General features: G+C 41.2%; 3 protein-coding genes and 1 long non-coding RNA gene across 6 annotated transcripts; 1 reads left to right on the forward strand and 3 right to left on the reverse strand.

Annotated features, from left to right (window-relative positions):
• Positions 1-1,220: 1,220 nt before the first annotated feature.
• Positions 1,221-2,340, reverse strand: LOC146392235 (uncharacterized). The gene is made up of 2 exons (XR_014801657.1): positions 1,887-2,340; positions 1,221-1,806 (listed from the first exon to the last, which is right to left on the reverse strand). It is a non-coding gene; the product is annotated as an uncharacterized LOC146392235 (long non-coding RNA).
• Positions 2,341-7,136: 4,796 nt separating this feature from the next.
• On the forward strand, positions 7,137-10,709 carry fgf1a (fibroblast growth factor 1a). 2 transcript variants are annotated; one of them, XM_084944008.1, is made up of 4 exons: positions 7,137-7,549; positions 8,283-8,386; positions 9,092-9,183; positions 9,268-10,709. In XM_084944008.1, the coding sequence occupies exons 1-4, from the start codon at positions 7,381-7,383 to the stop codon at positions 9,281-9,283; spliced, it is 381 nt and encodes a 126-aa protein (XP_084800134.1). In that variant the 5' UTR covers positions 7,137-7,380; the 3' UTR covers positions 9,284-10,709. The 2 variants fall into 2 exon arrangements, with proteins under 2 accessions (XP_084800134.1, XP_084800125.1); XM_084943999.1 differs by having other exon boundaries at positions 7,162-7,549; positions 9,092-10,709.
• On the reverse strand, positions 10,528-20,208 carry ndfip1 (Nedd4 family interacting protein 1). Its single transcript, XM_084943984.1, has 8 exons — positions 20,005-20,208; positions 19,024-19,117; positions 16,438-16,577; positions 16,221-16,308; positions 15,898-16,022; positions 14,347-14,413; positions 14,107-14,215; positions 10,528-11,861 (listed from the first exon to the last, which is right to left on the reverse strand). Exons 1-7 carry the CDS (start codon positions 20,038-20,040, stop codon positions 14,109-14,111), a joined length of 657 nt encoding a protein of 218 aa, XP_084800110.1. The 5' UTR covers positions 20,041-20,208; the 3' UTR covers positions 10,528-11,861; positions 14,107-14,108.
• Positions 20,209-20,479: 271 nt separating this feature from the next.
• gnpda1 (glucosamine-6-phosphate deaminase 1) lies at positions 20,480-22,518 on the reverse strand. 2 transcript variants are annotated; one of them, XM_084943962.1, is made up of 7 exons: positions 22,397-22,518; positions 22,012-22,139; positions 21,787-21,888; positions 21,502-21,684; positions 21,196-21,380; positions 20,884-21,058; positions 20,480-20,746 (listed from the first exon to the last, which is right to left on the reverse strand). In XM_084943962.1, the coding sequence occupies exons 2-7, from the start codon at positions 22,133-22,135 to the stop codon at positions 20,685-20,687; spliced, it is 831 nt and encodes a 276-aa protein (XP_084800088.1). In that variant the 5' UTR covers positions 22,136-22,139; positions 22,397-22,518; the 3' UTR covers positions 20,480-20,684. The 2 variants fall into 2 exon arrangements, with proteins under 2 accessions (XP_084800088.1, XP_084800095.1); XM_084943969.1 differs by having other exon boundaries at positions 22,326-22,416.
• Between the last annotated feature and the right edge of the window lie 168 nt (positions 22,519-22,686).

Below are 22,686 nucleotides of genomic sequence, written 5' to 3' on the forward strand. Positions count from 1 at the left end.
GCGGTCAATGTATTTTACAGCGCTTGAGGCCGAAATTCTGATGGCAGCATATGCCGATAACATGCAAATTTTGCGGAAAAAAAGTAACACAGCCTCAGCTGCAAAAGAAAGGGAGCATGCATGGCAAAACATAGCCGACAGAGTCAATGCGTGAGTGTTAATTTAAACATTGATCTAGGGATTTCCACCCATTTAACACGTTATTTTATTATATTTTATTTTTTATTTTATACGTTTTATTTTGTGATGTGATGTGAGCGCAGGTGCAACCCAACAGGCCCCAAACGTTCCTGGCAGCAAGTAAAAATGAAATATAAAAATATAGTCCAAACAGGTAAGGTGTAATTGTATTATGAGCCATAGTGCTTGGTCTGTTTGTCCTATGTAAATCAATTGCAGTTAGAGGCTACATTAATTTTCTTCCTGTAAGCACTTATTGAAATTATCTGAGCACATTACAAGTACATATTTGCTTACTCTGTATGCTCAAATGTGACCCGTTATAGCCAACAGAAAAAAAGCGGAGGCCCGAAAAACAGGTGGGGGTCCTCCACCACCACCACTCACAGAGTGAGCCTTCCCTCAGTCTTGGTTGTCTTTGAGAGCATAATGACAATGAAGTGTAAGGTGATTGGTATATGTTTGTTAATTGCCATCTGGTCCCTTGTAAGTTATAAGTGACCTGTATAAACCTCATATTCTATCAGTTGATGGTGATGGTGTACTGCATCTGGTGCAGCCTCCTGTTGAGCCAGACCAACATGCAGTTGTGAGTACTCTTAATACTCCACAGATTATATGAGTTTACAGTAGAACAGCAATGTTGTTAATTTCTTTACTACAGGAAAATAATGAAGAAACATTGACAGCTGTTACAGAGGAGGAAGCAACAGAGACACTTTATGAGGTTTACATCTTACAATGGAAAATATAACAATTGAATAAAATGTGGTACTATAATAAAACCATGGACTTTCTATGTCTCTAACAGAGTGATGATGGAAATGAAGAGGAAGCGGGTCCAGCCACTTCTCCAACAAACCTTTCCTCAGTAAGATGTTCAGCACTGATTTACAACCAACCTAAGTAGGCATGTACCATGAATGTCAATGCTATTTTCTGTGTTTCAATAGCTCCCTGTAAAGCAGCTGTACAAGACCTATTTGATCAAGAAAATAAAAAAATGCGACTTGGAAATGGAACACTTCAAGCAGCAGATCCAAAAGACCAAGATTGAGATTTTACTGCTGGAACATCAGTTAAGGGTGGGTGAAGTGGTCAGAGATGGACGAATTATTTCAGTGTTTGAACAACATAATAATATACTTATTAATACTTTGTGTACAGGAAATACAGGCGACCAATAAAGCCAGTTGAACAAAAAATCTGTTTATTCTTCTTTCAACATGTTGAGGTGATGGGTCAAAGGAAATGATTGTGACATATGGTGTCGACTGACTGCTCTTCCATCTTGTATGTCCGTGGGAGGGTCAGGATGTTCATGGTTTGGATCACTGCTGATGTTTGGTTCAGAAGGACAGTGTTCTCCTCTAATTGTGGCAATGTTGTGAAGAATCACACATGCCACAAAAATGTCACATGCCCTTTCTGGGGTGACCCTGAGTCTTTGAAGGCACTGGAACCGGGCCTTAAGCATTCCGATAGTCATTTCAACTCTGGCTCTTGTCCTGCAATGAGCCAGATTATATCGCTGCTGTGGGCCCGGTTCAGGGTCAGGGTAAGGGGTAAGCAAATAGGGTAAACATGGATACCCCCTATCACCAAGCAAGTAGCCAGTGAACTCTCCTAAGACAGAAGGATACACTTCAGTTCAAATGTCCCTGTAGCAATTGGTCTTTATATAGTTTAAAGTATTTTCAACTCACCATGTCCAAATTTTGTGCTCAGTGTACATTCACGAAAAATTCGTGAGTCATGAACAGAGCCTGGCCACTTGGCTTCCACATTTGTGATAATGTTGGCAGCATCACATATGATCTTCACAGTGCAGAGAACACAAATTAGCATCCATTACTATAATGAAATAATTTGTTAGTTTGAAATGCTACAGGGAACTATGTACCTGTACATTAATGCTGTGGAAAGACTTCCTGTTCACATAGTCTCCTTCATTTACTGAGGGTGCAATGATTGGAATGTGAGTGCCATCTATACAGCCAATCACGCCTGGGAACCCTGAAAATAAATGTAAAATTTAAGTAGTAGTTCAAGTATCACCACATCATGAATTAAGTTTTGTTCATCCTGATACCTGCAATTTTGTGGAATCCCTCTTTGATAAATCTTGTGGGTCTGTGACCGTGGAACACCACAAACGAGTACAGGAGACGTTTCAGTGCAACTGTAACATTCCTGACTGCCCGACAGACGGTAGCTTTGGAAACGTGCTCAGCGTCACCAATATTATACAGAAAGCTCCCGTTTGCAAAAAAACGAAGTGCAATACAAATAATATGTACAGAACTGAGAGAATGTCCGCGATGTGTCACATGAGCAATATTAGGCCTGAGGATGTTATTCAAATGAATTATAGATTGTGCTGAAAAACGGTAACGTTCACACAGAAAATCATCAGGAAATGATAAAATGTCCAAACGCGCTCTAATCACTCTCTCCCGGCGGAGAGCTCTGCAACTAACCCTGACTGTCCCCGCCTCTTTGTCGGAAACCTGACTGTAGGAAGTGTCAGACATGGCGTGCCCCTTCCTTGAAGAGCCAGTAGATGTTGAAGCCCAAATTCTCCGCAGAGCTCTCCGCCGGGAGAGAGTGATTAGAGCGCGTTTGGACATTTTATCATTTCCTGATGATTTTCTGTGTGAACGTTACCGTTTTTCAGCACAATCTATAATTCATTTGAATAACATCCTCAGGCCTAATATTGCTCATGTGACACATCGCGGACATTCTCTCAGTTCTGTACATATTATTTGTATTGCACTTCGTTTTTTTGCAAACGGGAGCTTTCTGTATAATATTGGTGACGCTGAGCACGTTTCCAAAGCTACCGTCTGTCGGGCAGTCAGGAATGTTACAGTTGCACTGAAACGTCTCCTGTACTCGTTTGTGGTGTTCCCCGGTCACAGACCCACAAGATTTATCAAAGAGGGATTCCACAAAATTGCAGGTATCAGGATGAACAAAACTTAATTCATGATGTGGTGATACTTGAACTACTACTTAAATTTTACATTTATTTTCAGGGTTCCCAGGCGTGATTGGCTGTATAGATGGCACTCACATTCCAATCATTGCACCCTCAGTAAATGAAGGAGACTATGTGAACAGGAAGTCTTTCCACAGCATTAATGTACAGGTACATAGTTCCCTGTAGCATTTCAAACTAACAAATTATTTCATTATAGTAATGGATGCTAATTTGTGTTCTCTGCACTGTGAAGATCATATGTGATGCTGCCAACATTATCACAAATGTGGAAGCCAAGTGGCCAGGCTCTGTTCATGACTCACGAATTTTTCGTGAATGTACACTGAGCACAAAATTTGGACATGGTGAGTTGAAAATACTTTAAACTATATAAAGACCAATTGCTACAGGGACATTTGAACTGAAGTGTATCCTTCTGTCTTAGGAGAGTTCACTGGCTACTTGCTTGGTGATAGGGGGTATCCATGTTTACCCTATTTGCTTACCCCTTACCCTGACCCTGAACCGGGCCCACAGCAGCGATATAATCTGGCTCATTGCAGGACAAGAGCCAGAGTTGAAATGACTATCGGAATGCTTAAGGCCCGGTTCCAGTGCCTTCAAAGACTCAGGGTCACCCCAGAAAGGGCATGTGACATTTTTGTGGCATGTGTGATTCTTCACAACATTGCCACAATTAGAGGAGAACACTGTCCTTCTGAACCAAACATCAGCAGTGATCCAAACCATGAACATCCTGACCCTCCCACGGACATACAAGATGGAAGAGCAGTCAGTCGACACCATATGTCACAATCATTTCCTTTGACCCATCACCTCAACATGTTGAAAGAAGAATAAACAGATTTTTTGTTCAACTGGCTTTATTGGTCGCCTGTATTTCCTGTACACAAAGTATTAATAAGTATATTATTATGTTGTTCAAACACTGAAATAATTCGTCCATCTCTGACCACTTCACCCACCCTTAACTGATGTTCCAGCAGTAAAATCTCAATCTTGGTCTTTTGGATCTGCTGCTTGAAGTGTTCCATTTCCAAGTCGCATTTTTTTATTTTCTTGATCAAATAGGTCTTGTACAGCTGCTTTACAGGGAGCTATTGAAACACAGAAAATAGCATTGACATTCATGGTACATGCCTACTTAGGTTGGTTGTAAATCAGTGCTGAACATCTTACTGAGGAAAGGTTTGTTGGAGAAGTGGCTGGACCCGCTTCCTCTTCATTTCCATCATCACTCTGTTAGAGACATAGAAAGTCCATGGTTTTATTATAGTACCACATTTTATTCAATTGTTATATTTTCCATTGTAAGATGTAAACCTCATAAAGTGTCTCTGTTGCTTCCTCCTCTGTAACAGCTGTCAATGTTTCTTCATTATTTTCCTGTAGTAAAGAAATTAACAACATTGCTGTTCTACTGTAAACTCATATAATCTGTGGAGTATTAAGAGTACTCACAACTGCATGTTGGTCTGGCTCAACAGGAGGCTGCACCAGATGCAGTACACCATCACCATCAACTGATAGAATATGAGGTTTATACAGGTCACTTATAACTTACAAGGGACCAGATGGCAATTAACAAACATATACCAATCACCTTACACTTCATTGTCATTATGCTCTCAAAGACAACCAAGACTGAGGGAAGGCTCACTCTGTGAGTGGTGGTGGTGGAGGACCCCCACCTGTTTTTCGGGCCTCCGCTTTTTTTCTGTTGGCTATAACGGGTCACATTTGAGCATACAGAGTAAGCAAATATGTACTTGTAATGTGCTCAGATAATTTCAATAAGTGCTTACAGGAAGAAAATTAATGTAGCCTCTAACTGCAATTGATTTACATAGGACAAACAGACCAAGCACTATGGCTCATAATACAATTACACCTTACCTGTTTGGACTATATTTTTATATTTCATTTTTACTTGCTGCCAGGAACGTTTGGGGCCTGTTGGGTTGCACCTGCGCTCACATCACATCACAAAATAAAACGTATAAAATAAAAAATAAAATATAATAAAATAACGTGTTAAATGGGTGGAAATCCCTAGATCAATGTTTAAATTAACACTCACGCATTGACTCTGTCGGCTATGTTTTGCCATGCATGCTCCCTTTCTTTTGCAGCTGAGGCTGTGTTACTTTTTTTCCGCAAAATTTGCATGTTATCGGCATATGCTGCCATCAGAATTTCGGCCTCAAGCGCTGTAAAATACATTGACCGCGCCTTCTTTCCCTCCGTCTCCATGGTGACTCGCTTAATCTGTGCTCCACTAATCAGGGCTTTATGTATCCTCGTGCGCGCGCTTAACTTGGGGTTAAAGCAACTCCGCGTTGATTGAACTAATTGTTATCAGGCTTTCTGAAACCGAATATTCCGAGTTGGACAGTTCGGGGTTACTCAACCCTGAGTATCGTTTTTCACTCTGAGTTTTCTAAACCGGCTTCCTGAAATAGGGCCCTGGTTTGACTGCTCAGTTTCACTGGAAGTAAACCTGTGTTTTTGTTCCTATTTAAAAGCATGTAAAATTTATTTATTTATTGGTCAAGCTGCTCATTTACAAACACCAACCTTCTACAGTGGCAGTAATGGTGGGATCAGTATAATTAGAAGGGGGGAAGAAAGCCTTTTAAAACCTAAATTTAAGGCAAAGTCAGCAACTTTTAAGGTGAAGTTTCTGTCAGATTTCCCTGGTGACTCTTTACAATGCAGGCGAGTATTTAAATTAAGATAATGGTTCAAAATAACTGCCCCAATAAGTGGTTGTTTTTAAATGGCTGCTGAGAAGCAAAACTTAACAACTTGGAGTAGGGACTAAACTCATAGAGCCAATAAAGGAGCACATCTAGCTGTGAAAATTAGATGCTTATCCAATCACCACAGATTTTATGAGGTACACTTTGAACCCTATTTTGCATTCAGAACTGCTTTAATGCTTCACAGTGTAGTTTCAACAAGGTGCTGGAAATTCTCACCCTGCCATTCAAATGTCGCAGCAGAAAAGGAGACTCACCAGACCAATATTTTTCAAATCTTTTGTCCACTTTTGGTGGTGTGGTCTTTGCTCCTCCAGGCAATCTGCTTAAAGGTTAAACGAGTTGTGCATTCAGAGATGCTCTTCTGCAATCCCTGATTGTAGTAAGTTGTTATTTGAGTTGTTTTTGCCTTTCTGCTAGCTTGAAGCAGTCGGGCCATCCTCCTCTGCTATCAACAAGGTATTTTCACTCCAGAGAACTGACGCTCTGTGGATATTTTCACTTTTCACTCTTTCAGACGATTCCCTGTAAACCCTAGAGATGGTGTTGGGGGAAATCCCAGTAGGTCACCAGTTTCTGAAATAGACCAGGAAAGAGATTAAGAGATACAGGGATGTCTAAGTATTGTCGTTTTTTTCGCCACCCATTCAGAGCCAGATCTTCCTCTGTGCCTTTTGAGAACCAGCACACAATTCGACAGGACTCAACAATCAGACAATGTCCATCAGAGAGTCATGAAGGTCTTGAAACAGTTGTTTTTATTTCATGGAGACTCGTGGAAACCAGTATGTAGGACATTTCTGAACTTAAAAAAAAACTGTCATTGGAAATGTTCATTTACTCAAGAAAATGTATAGTTATTTTTAACTCTTTAACGAAAACTGTCATGTTGTGTTATGAATAGCATGTTGCAAAATGTCCCTTTTCCCCTATCAGTTAGATTAAAAGTGCTCCAGCCGGGGACGCAAACAACTTTTGTTGTGTTGCTTCCAAACTGCAGTCCCATCTCTGGGATAAAGCTGTGATGTGCAGCAGCTCCTCCCTCGTTAATTACAGCTGCCTCCCAGAAAATTAGAAATATCTTTCAAAAACATGTGAATAAAGGTTGTGTGCTTATGGCACGTGGCTCTGCTCATTACTGATTACCTGATCAACAAGTAACGAAAGCAGAAAGTAACTCAGGGTCCTCACACTGGCTGTTTAAAAAGTTACTTTGAATTCCAAGTGGGCATTGTTATTTTCACCCCAGTTGAATGCTGCCAGGAATCGGGACCGCGCATGTGGCTGCCTGTGTGGTCTCGCGCTCGTTCACGGCCACATAAACACCTGATCTCTGCAGGGGGACAAATCCGGTGAGAATTTCCGCAGGAAACCGATCCCCTCTCATCGCAGACCCCCCTGCTGTAGAGAGCGAGGTTTCCTCCGAGCAGGATGGCGGATGGAGACACGGTGGTGGATCTGAGTGTGGGGGACAGCGGCCCGCTGCAGCTGAGGGACTACCGGAGACTGGCTCGGCTGTACTGCATGAATGGCGGACATCACCTCCAGATCCTCCCCGACGGGACGGTGCAAGGCCAGAGGGAAGAGAGTGACGCTCACAGTAAGATCACTGCGCGCTTTAACATCCAGGTCAGGCCTGCAGCATGACGCGTTCGCTTCCTCTGCTGCAGGTGTTCCAGGTTAAAGCGCCATGCGTCCATTTCACTTTTTAAGTGAAATCCGGGACATCCCACTGCGTTAGTTTGTTGCAAAATGTCTGTGAGTTCAGTTTGAACGTGTTTATGAATGTGGAGGGAGTCAGTGGTTGTCTGAGCACGAGAAAACACGCAGAAGTAGAAGGAAAGTTTACCGACAGGCGCAGTGGAATGGCGTGCTGGGAATGATGCCGCAGAGGCTTCTGTGAAAGAAACATTTCTGGCCTTGAAAAGGTGGAAACAGGAAACCACAGCACGAGACATTTCAGTCATCAGATACTTTTCTGTATAGATCAGCCATCTGCAAGCTCTCTTTTTACTCTGTGCTACACCGCAGGTGAACCTATTCTAATCAAGAGGCTGGACAAAACAGAGAGAAACAGATTAAAAAAAGATTGGTGGCTCTCTTTCTGCAGAAATATTTAAAGATTTCTGCTGAAGAATTTTCAGATTGTGAATAATAAAATAAAATAAATGCGTCGACAGCTGTTTTTGATGTTTTATATTCAGATGCTGCAGATTTACCTTTGCACTGAAGCCTCTGAGCCAACCCATGAAATATTCATTATTTATATATTCAGATTTTGACAGTTTCTGTGTAATTTCTTGACTTTTATGTAATTGTTGTTATCCTTTCAGCTGTTTTAAAGCTCAAAGCTGTGGACAGAGGCGTCGTGGTCATCCAAGGAACTGAAGCCAGCAGATATTTAGCCATGAGCGATGAAGGCCGTTTGTACAGTTCAGTGAGTATTTAAGTTAAATTTTATTTTTTAAATAAAGGTTTAGGGGAAACATTACAAGAAAAACAAATCAGGAAACAATCAAGAATATTAACACTTAACATAAGACACATTTTATTATTCATTAAATTATTTTTTATCTGCTTGAATTGTATAAGTTTGGTCTGTGTTATCTGCACTGACATCATGTTTTTAAACCTGATCCCACTTTGTTGCAGAGTTACAGTCCCATGTAAAAGCCTTGATCTACCCCTCATTTCTTTATATATTTCTTTATAAGAATTTCATGTAAATGTTTTAAGCAGTAGGTCTTCAGGCTTTCTGAAGGTCTTTTAAAGTTTCTCTGTGGACACTGAGATACCAAAGAAAGAAGGAGCTGCTTAAGACCTTTGCACACACTGTACTTTTAATATATTAGTTTTTTGTTCAATACCAAGAAGGCTGAAAAATCTGAGTAACAGAATAAGATTTCAACATCAGGGCATTCCCACAGTGTATTGATCACTGGTCATACTTCTCTGCTGCCTTGCCAGCACAGCTTAATGTAGGAGGACAAGACATAAACTCTGATTATTGATAGTGCAGGATTTACTGAATCAAAGTGGAACTATTAACTATTATTCCTAACCCTTTAAAATGTTTACATTTTCACCTCAAACTCAAACCTCATGAGATGTTATTTGAAATGTTCTTGCATTTGTCTCTCAGCCCACAGTTACAGATGAATGTTACTTCCTGGAGAGGCTGGAGGAGAACCACTACAACACATACCAGCCACAGAAATATCACGACAACAACTGGTACGTAGCTCTGAAAAAGAACGGAAAGCCTAAACTTGGCCCGAGAACCCACATCGGACAGAAAGCCGTCTTCTTTCTCCCCAGGCAGCTGGATGACTGAAGGAGCAAAACACACAGCGATACCTCAACCGCAAAGGACCAGAAACACATAACCTCTAAATCATCAATAGGACTACTTACAGGAGATGGTGGCGTGAAATCAAGAGATAATAAATCCAGATAAAAGGGAAGTGCAAAGGCAGTCTGTTTAGTGCATGGAGAGATCAAATGTCTCTTTATTTTAATAATACATCAAATCTATAGACACAACAAATCTTTGATTTTATTTGGTAGCAGGTCCTCTTAGCTCACAGAACAGACTTTTAGAGCAAACATGAACACATTAACCTGCAGTTTAACATGAATTTGTGCTTCTTGGACTAAGGTTTTCTGGGAAGAGTAAATAAATACATTGCCACTAATTATAGCATTAGCTGGCTCATTGCATGTTAGTCCCGCTGTACTTTAGCTTTTCTGTAATCTGTGTTTTGTTCTTGAAACCTTGACTGGATAGAAAGTGCTACAGAGCTTAAAGCCTAACAAATTAACCAGTAAAGCTTTCCCAGAAGTGTTGCTGCTCTGTTATACTTCCAACAGTTACACATTGCTGCCACTAGAAGCCGCCACTGTGCACGATTACATCCTGTCCAAAGAATTTTTATTTGCAACACTTAAATTTACCGGCCCCTTATACACATACACCACCGACCTATGAGTTAGCCCCTTTAATCACACTTATTAACAACTGTTTGTGCGCTCACAGTTTTTCACGGTTTGTCCAATAAGGCTTCATAACCTAAAACGATCATCAGTATGCTCGTCTCTACACTTTAAATATCCTGCACTGTTTATTTTACTATGCACTTAATGAGCCTTCATTTCTGTTCTACTGAGCCCTTGGTTCTATTTTATGTTACGCTTTTTTAAATATTTGTTGTATTTTATTGAACTATTTTAATGTTACTATATTTATAGTTCTTCAGTTGTACCCCATTGTAAACCACTTCATTTTGTTAGCTGTTTTCCTGTTACACATTGATGAAGCATGCAGTGGATATAAAAAGCGTACACACGCCTGTTAAAGTGCCTGCGGTTATGACGTTACAATAACGAGACCAAGATAATAAAACTTTTTCCACCTTTAATGTGACCTTAAAACAAAACTTTTAGTGGATCAAATTAAAAACATAAAACATTGTGGTTGCACATGCTCCTATAAATGGGAAGCTTACACTTTTTCTATCCACTGCATTTATGTATTCTGAGTAGGTGATGCGTCAGTAACAACCCAGGAAGCTCAGCAGGTGCATTTAAAGTGACATTTATTTAACACTAAACAGTTTCTGTACAGTTTGATGACAACAAAACCCCAGGCTGCAGCTCTACATCATATAGAAAGAAGCATAACTGGTCTGTAAATGAAAGCCATGGCATATGAAATATGAACTGTTGATTCAAGCGTCATTATAAAACAACATCCTGCACCACTTGCTTTATGTGTCTGTGACTTAATTTAATGATGGGAACGTCCTTATAGGCCGTGTTTCTAAAAGTGCACCTGCATTAAACATTCTTTGATAATAATTAATACTCACAACAGAGAAAACTTCTTACATAGTATGAAAAATTGAGAAATAATCATCAATTAAACCTTGAGGTAAAAACCCACCTGGAAGTAAAATACAAGTTCATTTCTATGTACTGAAATTCTGACAGCGAGTGGGACGTGGACTAGAAAGACTCTCTGAGGAGTCACCGAGAGGTCACGCTGTTACATCTAATTGGTATTTGTGAGGACACGGACCAGAAAATGTGCTCATATGCCCTTAAAAATCCTCTCAGTCACTGTCAGTGCCAAAAGAAATTTGGCGTCTCCACAGCTGTCAGCAGAGCAGCTCCGGGTTTTGTCACTTGACATTTGAGGCCATCGAGTTCCTTTTCCATCTTCTAGGATCAACCTGCACATGCAACTTGAATTCTCTTCCCTGGTTGGAGAGTTTTACCTGATTTAATGTACAACAAAAACATCGAAACAGGCAAAAATCATGGATGCCGCTTTGCTGTGTGTGAATCACATCTACTATGACAGTTTCTAAAAGCTGCAGACAACACTGTCCCCTCCTGGCAACACTGCTTAAAGCCAACAGGTGAGTGGAGGATGTGTTCATGAGTACTTCCGTATTTACAGCCTAAAGAAATCTAAAAAGAGCTTAAACCTCGAAGAGCAGATTATTATAAAGTGTGTTGCATGCTATGGCAAGCTTACGGAGTGTTGCGCTAATTAATACCTGTTGGCTTCAAGTGTCGCCAACACGAGACTCCCTATTTAATTGACCTTAAGGGCAGATGCATGCTCGTATGCTACCATCAAATGATATAAGGCATTACTTATACATTACAGACAGATGTAAATAGCACTTAACATTCGCCACTAATGAGTACATTGAGGGACTATTACTGTTAACCATTTGTCTTTAATAAAGGTTTGAAACAAAAGAAAACGAGTGATAATTCCTGATTATTATTTTTTATTGACTCGAGTCGTCTTCATCTGGAACTCATCTGGCTGATTTCTGGTTAAGTGTCTTCTTTTATTTTAAACTCCTCTTCTTCTTCTTCACATCCAGCTCTTCCACGTCCTGATTTTGACATAGGAAAATGGAGAAAACTGACATAACGGTGGAAATCAATCCTAATCTCAACCACAAATCTTACTTGTCAACCTGACACACTGTATGTAGAGCCAGTTAATAACAGGGCTGCTCACTGAACTATTACCACTCGGTTAAATATACATGTTTTACAGAAATGTGGTTTAATGCTTTTGAGATCATTTGTTGCTACAATTTTGCTCTTAACAGTTCAGTTCATAATAGATCGAGTTGGTCTTCAGTGACATGTTAATGATATGCTGTTTTAACTTTAACCTACAAGGCAGAGTCTCACGAGAGAGAATCCATCATAAACCAGTTTCTGAACCACAGCTGGTTGACCAATCAGCAGATAAGCGTTTCCCCTTCCACTGCGTTGGAAGTCGAGGGGAAATTTTTCACACATGCCCTGCAGGAAATGCTTGTGACAAACCAGACATCTGCAGTCAATCTGAACATAAAGCAGCTGCTGAGTACACAGGCTGGAGTGGTCCTCGGCCTGTATGCTGCTGCTCAGCCGACACCCTAACCTCAACTAAATGCTGTAGTGCTCACTGCAGTGCACTTTAGAGGTTTGAGCAGACACTTAGAGTAAAACAGATGTGTGTGAAAACAGATACAGGTTCTCTGCTCTGTGTGAAAGAAAGGAGAGACAGTGTTACATGAGCTGATGGCAAAGTGTTAAGCTGGTTTTATGGTCAAGCAGAGCGAGCGTGTAGGCTTTCGGCTCCACTCCATGCTCTGCCCGTCTGCCTGCAGTGAGCTCTGTGGTCAGATGGAGGCAGTGTACAAAGTCTCTGCTTACAATGGGTCAAGTGAGCCACTGTTGCTCGTGGTGCTGTTGGTCCGTGAGCCAGCCATGGACCGACAGACTACACACAGAGCTGTCTGCACTTTTCATGAAAGCAGACGTGGATGGACATGTTTGTGGGACTATAAATCCCACTTAAGTCTAAAGAAGTGACGTCAAACTCTTTGTACTTCATGTGCACATACAGCCTACTTTGACTGTAAGTTGGCCAGACCAGCGAAACTCCTCTTTCTGTCAGCGTACAGATGTTTAACGACACACTTAATTACATTTGATATATAAATCAAAAAGTGCAACTTCAACTGTACGTCTCAGTTTTTCTACATGATAAAGAAATGTTGCAGTAAATTAAAAATCTGTCAGCATACCTAAATAAGTATGTAAATTTGCTGATGAAGTTCTGGTAGCTCTTTAACATAATTCCCATTCATTCATAGAAACAAGCCATCCAGTGGACCACATAGGAGTCTTTTCTGGCCCTTGGACTGCATTTTTGACATTCCCGGTCTAATTCAAGTGTAGCATCAAAGATTATCGGACTCCGACTGATGGCAGGGAAACTTGTTCAGGTCAAAGCAGCTGCTGCTGCATGAAAGCTACATCGCAGATATGTTGTAACCACACAAAGTGAAACCCTACACCGTAACCGGACAGGTACCTCCCTGAAACTGTAAATACAGATCACATCAATGCAGGTAGCACCTATTCTGACTGGTCTCTTCAGTAGTGTAGATTCCTTCTGTGCATTGCTAGCTATTTTTTTCCACCATTTTTTTTTTCTCTCCCATGTTTAACAGCTTCCTGTTAAAAGGGAGGTCTTTCTTCCCACTGTCACCAGTGTTTAGAGCATTTCTAAACTGCAAGAAGTGCAAAGAAAAGCCTTATAGGCACTTCCTGCTCTCTGTTTTCACTCTTCTCCCGACTGACTTTGGCCAGAACCTGTTTTTCCAACTGGCTGCACTGAAAGTAGCCTGTGGATCTGATTGTTCATCACAGGTGAAATTTAACCAGACAGTTATTTTTGGCTTGCACCTGCGTTTTTCCAAAGGACGACATCCCTGCTGGTTCTGTGTCACACACACCATCTGGAGCATCAGGTTAGTTTAATCACAGAGACAGGTGTTGACAGTGGTTGTGCTGGGCGCCATGTAGCAGCAAAGTCAGAGGACAGAGGTTACATGGGGAAGTAGCAGGTTTATGTTTAATCTGCTTAAGCTGAAAAATTGAAGAGGTCGTGAACAGCTTTTAATCTTTACAGCAAGTCTGTATATTTTATTTTCACTTGGATGGAGCCACTACGAACTGTGGGTACCATTTGGGGCTTTTTGTTTAATGGCTGACTTAAAGGTGCTGCCCACTAATGACAAACCTGACAGACAGTAAGTAAAAATTTATATTTTCTTCATGACCCATGCACCTTACCTTTAATAGATGAAGAGTACCCTTGTTCGAGGAAGGGTGGCGTAAGTGGGATCAGCCAGTTTACGCACTCTGGAGTAGTTCACGAAGCCTCTGACAAACAGCATAAAGCCTGCAGTCCAAACAGAAGACAGATTACCAAAGAAATGACCACACAACATAATTAGAAAAGTCTTAGCTGTGTGTGGAGTGTTAATAATATAAAAATACAAGTATACTTATAAAACATCGTCTCTCACTCACCAAGTGCCAAGAACACCCACCACAACCAATACTGCCCATCAAAGTAACCGGGGAAGTAGGTCGAAAACTGCAGACACAAGACGCAAGTTTCAATCAACAGTGTGACTCTGGTGGTCTGTCTTTAAGAACACAGCACCAAACACCACTTTGTAGAATCATGCGGCACATCTTTGACCACACACCCATCCATAACTTAAGTGGCACGAGTAATTTCAAGTGTTTTTGAAAATTAAGTGCCGTTAAATAGATCATTAACCCTGTAACGCCAAATGCATCATATGGTAAATGGTAAATGGACTGATTCTTATATAGCGCTTTTCTACTCTCCCGGAGTACTCAAAGCGCTGTATACAACATGCCTCATTCACCCATTCACACCCACTCATACAAGCACTTCTAAACACAAGTGCAAACTAAACTACATTCACACACAGTCATACTCCGATGGATGCATCGGAGGGCAACTTGGGGTTAGTATCTTGCCCAAGGATATTTGGCATGCAGACTGGGGAAGCCAAGGATCGAACCACCAACCTTCCGATCAGTAGCTGATCTGCTCTACCACCTGAGGTGGCTGTGGCTATCAGATATGATACTCATGTATCATATCTGATACATGAGTTTTTGAGAACTTTAATTTATACAATCAGACACATGCAGTGATCAAATATAAATAAACAGAATTTTCTGTCAATCCTTTCGTTGTTCAGGCTTTACAGGGTCAAGACCAACATTAAATAATTAAAATTTAAACTAAAACAAGAACGCTAAGACAGCACAACTCCCTCGAAGGGCAAGGTTGTACTAAAACTTTAATGTTTTATGACATTTTTATTGCAACATGCTGTTTTTATTACAACACGCTGCTATCTGACCTCTGACCATGAAGCATTACATACTAAAATAAATAGTGTTTTTATCATCTTCACTCATTCGACTGGAGCAGATTTGGCTGAAATCTTTGGTTTGTATAAGCGGTAAAAACTTAAGACTTTAAGATATTCATGCAGTGTGAGATTTTGCAAAACTTTATGGCGTCATTGTGATGTCATAGGGCGTTTTATTGAAAAGATATAACCCTGTGTTTTACGGCTCTCCCCATACCCTTTCATACGATATATATTACTTTATACGCTTTCTTAAATTTTTTTTCCAAGGTCACTTTGAGCTTCGGCGCCAACAATAAAGGTCGAGATCAAATGATTAGCCAACATGGTTACTGACGTCCCCCCACAGCCTAGTGTAGTGTTGTTACATTTGAAGACAAAAAAAAAATTTGGGTAACATAAAGCTTTTGCTGATTTTCACATTTGGTGTGACCTTGACTTGATTTCACCAAAATGAAATCAGCTCGAGCTGTCACTATCATCGACAATCACACAAGATTTGAACCCATCTTGAAAACTACGGACGCTTACAAACAGACAGACAAACTAATTGAACCGATTACATACGCACTCCTTTTGGGGGGAGAATGAACTGTGATATTATGGTTGAATTTTAACCACCCTGTGGAGAGCTGAGCTGGTCTATGCTGTGTGTGGCTCTTACCCTGACAATAAGAACCCATTTGATGAGCGACAGGCCAAAGCCTGAGATGGCCCCGTATCTGCCGGCGGCTGATGTGGTCAAACAGAACGACAAGAAGAAGCCAATCCAGTTGAAGAGGAATGCCACTGGTAGCAGAAAGACAGCAGTTAATTAACAGAAGGATCATTGATTTGTAAAGTCATCATGTTGGCACAGATTTAACAAAAAGAAGCTAAACAAAAGTTAAATTAAAGGAGAGTAAATTTTGTCCTTGATCGGTCAACAGAGTTGTACATTTGCATCAAGTCGGTTTGTTGTTACCGTTACAAAAGTCTGTTTCTTACTGAAGAAAGTGAGCATGAAGATGCCGTCGTTTCCTATTCGCAGCTGGTCGGCATCATCAAAGTCATCTCTGGCCACAAACTCTTCCTCCTGCATCATCAAAAAGGGATACGTTCAAACTATTAATTAAAATAACCTCAGTTTACCTCTGCCTTGTTTAGTGTTTTATATGTGACAACACTAAGTCGTTAGAAAGAAGTCTGAGGACGAGACGAGTACCGTGACTCTTCCAGCGACCAGCGGGATGGCCGCCTCTGCTTTGCTTCTCTCAGCTTCATCATAGGAGGGCAAAGTGGTGGCAACGCTGTAGGATGGAGGGTTGGGAAATCTTCCTCCATCTTCCTTGTATTCAAAGAAAGCTGTGGGTGTTACAAGCAACAAATAATTACAACTAATTAACAACAAATAAATATCTGTAATAATACCTTCCTCCACACAGCAGAAGACCTACAGAAAATAGTAAATCAAATCCTGTTATCACAGTGTATAAGAGCTGAAATTTTACACTTCCTACACTTTAATACTACACCAAACAGTAGCATTATCAATGAGCTGGTTTATTTCTCCAGTAAACGTGTGGTCTTTAAACTACAAAATCACTTTTCTAGAGCCTGTGATGTCTTCAAAAGTACAAATGTTATTTTGAAAACAAGAAAACCAAAGACTGATTGTTCCTGATTTCCACCTCCCTGCTTTACTCTTTGCTAATCTAAACAACTGAGTGCAAACAAAAAATTTTCTATGTGCTCACTCTGCTGATCTTTCCCATTTTCTTCACAGACCAGTTCTGTGCTAAATCTCAGTTGATGCTTTAAGGCAAGATTAATTATTAACACAGGTGTCCCTTGAAAGAAAAGCTAAGGCTGTATTGTATCATCCAAGACTCTGACAATGGCAGATCCTGATATAAACTCATTGGTGGCTTTATTAAGTACACCTGTTCAGAGAATGGTCCAAAGAGGAGAAACTATCCAGTGAAAGACAGACATCTGGGTGAAAATGCCTTGTTGATGTCAGAGGAGAATGGCCAGACTGCTTCATGGTCATGGGAAAGCAACTGCAACTTGAATCATTGCTTGTTACAACCAATGCATGCAGAAGAGCATTTCTTGAAGCAGATGGGCAAAACCACTGCCTGGTCTGTTGAGTTTCAATTTCTACTGAAACACTGGAGTTGTAGTGTCAATGAAAGCATGGATCCTTCCTGCCATGTATCAAATGTTCAGGTCTGTCATGATGGTGTGGGGGATATTTTCTTTTCACATTTTGGTTCTTTAGCACCAACTTGTTTTGTTTAAGCCTGCTTGAGTATTGTTGCTGATCATGTCCATCCTTTTATGACCACAGTATAGCCATATTCTGATGGATGCTTCACCTGACACCATGCCACACAGCTTGAATCATCTCAAACTGGTTTCTTGAACACAAGTTCACTGAACTCAAATGGCCTCCACATGAACCAGATCTCAATCCAATAAAGCACCTTTGGGGTGTGGTGGAACAGACAAACTGTTTCATGATGTGCAGCTGACAAATTTGCAGCAACTGTGACACCATTGTGTCAATATGGACCAAAATCTTTAAGGAATATTTCCAGCATGTTGTTAAATCTATGCCACAAAGCATTAATCCAGTTCCAAAAACAAAACAGACAACATAGTACTACCTGGTGTACCTAATATAGTGTGTATAGAGTGTATTTGTTAGTGTTTCATTTTGAGGAGTGCTAAATGCCTTCTGTGGACCAACAATTTATGAAATAGTTTGCTGTAAATGTAACTGAACACTTTTTTGGGCTGCTGTAAACTGAAGCACAGTTTATAATTTTGGCACACATCTACAAACAGTAAGTGCGACAACTGCCACTTCTTTAGCAACCTTCACTGTGCAACAGACAGAGACAGATGGCTTGAAACCACCCTCTGAAAGAAGGCAGAGATGTTAATTAAAGCATCAATTTTGAAAGCGAGAAACAAAGACCCGAAGGTCAGCGAGTTTTAACACGTCTGACTGCTGACAGACAAAAATCTTCTTTCACTTCCTTCAAAAATGAAAGCTACAGCTGAGCTTTAGAAACCCAAAGCAGGAAGCAATGACTTACGTAAAACATTAGTACAAGAAAGACAACTGTGATATATTGCATGCACCCATTACTGTTTGTGCTCTCTACATACAAGCCAAGACTTATCTGGGTTGTTTGGCTGCGATCCTGGAATACGCCTCCGCCTCGCTCAAACACTAACAGCACTAAAACAGATCAATGGACTCATCCAGGAAGAGCTATAGCTGCACCCTCTTATGGAACATGCTGACCCTTGCCCTCTTAAGAAGTGACATTGGAAACATGATAACGAGCCTGAGACCTTCCCTGCACATGACCTATTCTGCAATCCTATTTTAGGAAGAAAAAAAATTAAACTTCACACATACGTGTAAATAAACATACTCATTTCAGTACAAATGATATATGGTGCATCTGGACTGTATTTAAGATTTCTGTGAGAGAAACTAAATATTTATCTGATCTTTAACAAGATGCAAAATAAGCTCACAAAATCTGCATGCAGGGAAACCTGTCACCAGAAAAGCTTCAACATCAAAGTGCTTTGTACAAGTCGAAGCAGTGATCACATAGGTGGCAACTTGTCAAATTGCAGCTGTTAAAAACAGCCAGTGTTCATAATGTTTCTCTCTTCCTGCTTTTAAATTCACTTATAATTGACAATTAGGTCGCACAGACACATCTGGAATTAAATTGTGTTTTTAAGAAAATGAAGTGATTTGACAGCGTGTGACCAAGCTAACCTGCATTTGCTGCAGCAATGCTGCTGTATGGTGGTGGGGCGTCCTGGGCAGGACCCTCCTGGGAAGGCTGGGCGGGCTCTTCCTCATTCACCAGCTGGAGAAACATTAATAGACAACAACACAAACTGGGTCTCGCTTACAGTACACGGTCCTTTCAGATAAGTAAGCAGCTGCAATTTAGAAAAGGGAACAATGCTGTCTGCATAAGGGAGGTCAAAATGATAGCATTTACACTGTGTGATAGCAGATATTTGTCTGCCATGTTGTTTATATCATGGCAACTATCCCCAGGGAAGATTTCTGCTTGTACTGGGCCATTATAGACAATTACATGAGTCATTAAACAGGGCCTGCTGTACGGACATACTGGCTCTGTCAGCCACTTCCTTCTCCCAAACACAGACTAGACAATCTGGATTTGATACTTACGGATATTCTCATTTAAATAACATTATCGGACAGTAACCTCTTATCATTACCAACGACACACAAGGCAGGTTGTATTATAAACCGTGGGCTGCTGATTGCAGACATCATTTGCACATCAGTGCTGTGTGGCGATTTAAGCGAGCATGCAGCAGCTTCACTTCAGCATTTTGACCCTGATCCGTCTCTAAGGTTTCAGTCACTGACAGGGAGGATTGGTCAGTGAGCCAGGACAGCTTTGGATCAAGTCTAGACACCACACAGCACTCCTGTGCAGGCCAGCAACGCCAGCTAACGCTAGGAGTGGCTAATTAGCTGCTAAATAAATATGGCCTATACAGCCTTTAAATTATATATGATGAATATATGAGTACAGCAGTTGCGGTGGAAGAAATTATGTTTAATAAAAGCATAAAACATGCCACTCAACATCGGGCCCGCTCGTAAACAAATGACAGCTGAGTTCGCTGTTTTGCTCTCAGTGACAGGCTAATGTTGACTGAGCAGCAGCTAGCTGTTAGCCACATTTAAGTGTGACGGCAACCTGTTACCTACCTCCTGATATCTGACGCTGCTGTTTTGTTCTGCCATAGCTGAAGAGGAGCGAAATAACTGTACAGTACTCCCTCTGCTTCCGCTGTGAAACTGTGTAATGTAAAAGGAATCTCGCAGGCGAAGTAGCAAAGATAACGCTGCCTTCTAGTCGGCCATCTCCTTCCTTCTCCGCTCCTGGTAGTGGCAGAGCTGGTGCTGCGTTCAAGTGCAGTCGGAAACGACATTTTTTCAGTTGTTAGCGCGTGAAAGATCGAGGGCTAATAACTACATATCAAGTTTACATATAATAATTATAATAAGTCTGCGGGCATTTTCCCCAGTAGTGAAACTAAACTTCCATAGCACTTCCACCCTAAGAAAACCAGTAAAAATAACAAGGAGCACTTGAAGGCAACAGGAGTTCATTCCTGTTTGTCACATGACTGGAAGGACAGACTGAAAACCACAGCATGTCCCAAAAAACACACACAAGATGTACAAATTAAATTTGCTTTATTACAAAGAACAAATGAGCAGTTGTATGAAGAATCATCTATACCAGCACTAAATTATCTCTATGAAAAGTAGTTGTGAGAAAATCTTGCTTGATCTTGAAGAAGGAAAAGCATATTAATGGAATTATTGGAGTGCTCATTTGGTCAAATGCCTCTTGAATCCAGGATGTTTGAGAGAGGTCTCCCTCAGTTTTTCTTCGGCTCTGATGGAGGTGACTCTACCAGCTTGTTGTGGACATGCATCATCCCTGCGGACAAAAAACAAGACTCAGTAGTTTTTCTATGACTCATGTCTGCTTTGGAAATATTTTTTCTTAATCAGCTGGAAATATAAAATGTTTTTCTCCCACTCAGCAACTGCATGATCTGTGATTCAGTGTCTCACCTTTAAAGTACTTCACAGTTTTGACTCGCAGTTCCAGGGTGGCGTCTTCATCGCACACAAAAATGGTCTGTGGGTGCTGCTGGAAGGCAGACACTGTCCACATGTGATTCACACCTTCCTCTATGGCTTTGTACAAAGCAAACGCCTTGTGTGCTCCGGTGATGAGAATCATGACCTGAGGACAGATTGAAAACAGAGAAATAACTCAGCAAGTTCAGAAGTTAACTGATGACCAATCTTCTTGATATTTAGGCACAGCAGCAAAAACACAAACACCAAGGCACGTGGCTGACACTGAGCCAGACTCCCAACCTCTTTGGCATCCATGACAGTGCCCACTCCCACCGTCAGCGCCATGGTGGGGACTTTTGAGAGATCTCCATCAAAGAATCGGGCATTGGCCATGATGGTGTCCTTCGCCAGCGTCTTCACCCTGGTCCTGGATACCAGACTTGAACCAGGCTCATTAAATGCAATGTGGCCATCAGGTCCAATACCTGACACAGAACAAGAAGAGGGGGCTTAATTGTTTTGCAATCATTTATTACAGGGCAGAAGAAAAGAAATGTGTGGCTGACTAGCTGCAGTATTTTCACTTTTATCTGTGCATCTCCTGACCTCCAACAAACAGCTGAATCCCCCCAGCAGCTGTTATTTTCTTCTCAAAGGAGTCACACTCTGCCTGCAGGTCGGCGGCGTTGCCATCGAGGATGTGCGTGTTCTCTGCTTTTATATCTATGTGCTTGAAGAAGTTATTCCACATGAAGGAGTGGTAGCTCTCAGGATGATCTCTGGGAAGTCCTATAAAAGGAGTTTATGGCAGTTTCTTATGAAAGACCAGAGCTTGGAAGCGTCCCTCACTCTGTATGCTTAATGGCACAATAGAGAACAATCAGGACCTACCTACATATTCATCCATGTTGAAAGTCTTCACGTACTGGAATGAGAGATCTCCATTTTTGTAGTATTCAATCAGCTTCTTATAACAACCTAAAGGAGTGCTTCCTAAAGACGGGCAGAGAAAGCAACAAAGGGGTGAGAGGAGGAAACATAGGCTGCACATTAAAATCATGCAAATCTAAATACATGTGCTAAATGCTACATCACAGGGTTGCACGTTGCTCTTACCTGTAGGGAGCCCCAGAGTGAAGTATTTATTGGGGCCAGGGCTGAACTGTAAAATCTTGTTTCTAATGTACTTTGCTGCCCATTCGCTCGCCTGGTCGTAGTCGTTCAGGATGATGAGCTTCATGGTCCTGCAGAAGCCAAAACAGTGAGAAATGAACGCGTTGCTTGTCTAAACAACTTCAGATTCTAAGAAGATCGGCTCAAAACACTCCTTATCAGACTTTAGACTCATCAATAAAAATCAGCCACATGCAGAGCAGTTGGAGTTCCGAGGTTTCCGAGCAAACTCGCAAATCGCTCACAGCTTTACTCACCCGCGCAGTGTCGCCAAAACATCACATTTGCTGATTAAAAAAAGTACTTTAGTTAATGCAGCCAGCTTTACCTTTCAGATTTCAGTCCGAGCACACGGCTCTGGATGGATCATGTGACTTTCTGTCGGAGGCGAACAGCGCGCACCGTGGAAGAGACGAAAACTGAACTTCAAGCCCAAGAGCTGAGAAAACAAAAGGCACCGGGCTGCTCCACAGCGCCCTTTAATGACAAAAAAGCCTGTGTCTCAAAGGCCAGTCCTTTTTTTACTTTTACGCAAGAGTTTTGAACGATTATTGTGAGCTTTTAACAAAAAGAATGAGTCTGCTGTTGCACAAACGCCCTCTCAGCTTCCCAGGATCT

This window comes from Perissodus microlepis, chromosome 2 (assembly GCF_051167445.1).
Source record: "Perissodus microlepis isolate ML-2025 ecotype Zambia chromosome 2, ASM5116744v1, whole genome shotgun sequence".
Lineage (NCBI taxonomy): Eukaryota > Metazoa > Chordata > Actinopteri > Cichliformes > Cichlidae > Perissodus > Perissodus microlepis.

Coding starts and splice junctions, on each gene's coding strand:
- ndfip1 (XM_084943984.1), bottom strand. CDS start 20,040: ATGGCAGAACAAAACAGCAGCGTCAGATATCAGGAG. Junction 16,309..16,437: donor TGGTCGCTGGAAGAGTCACG/GTACTCGTCTCG, acceptor TTGATGATGCAG/GAGGAAGAGTTTGTGGCCAG. Junction 16,023..16,220: donor CTTCATGCTCACTTTCTTCA/GTAAGAAACAGA, acceptor TTCTGCTACCAG/TGGCATTCCTCTTCAACTGG.
- fgf1a (XM_084943999.1), top strand. CDS start 7,381: ATGGCGGATGGAGACACGGTGGTGGATCTGAGTGTGGGGGACAGCGGC. Junction 7,550..8,282: donor GGAAGAGAGTGACGCTCACA/GTAAGATCACTG, acceptor TTATCCTTTCAG/CTGTTTTAAAGCTCAAAGCT. Junction 8,387..9,091: donor AAGGCCGTTTGTACAGTTCA/GTGAGTATTTAA, acceptor TTTGTCTCTCAG/CCCACAGTTACAGATGAATG.
- gnpda1 (XM_084943962.1), bottom strand. CDS start 22,135: ATGAAGCTCATCATCCTGAACGACTACGACCAGGCGAGCGAATGGGCA. Junction 21,685..21,786: donor CAACATGGATGAATATGTAG/GTAGGTCCTGAT, acceptor CTCCTTTTATAG/GACTTCCCAGAGATCATCCT. Junction 20,747..20,883: donor AACTGTGAAGTACTTTAAAG/GTGAGACACTGA, acceptor TTTTGTCCGCAG/GGATGATGCATGTCCACAAC.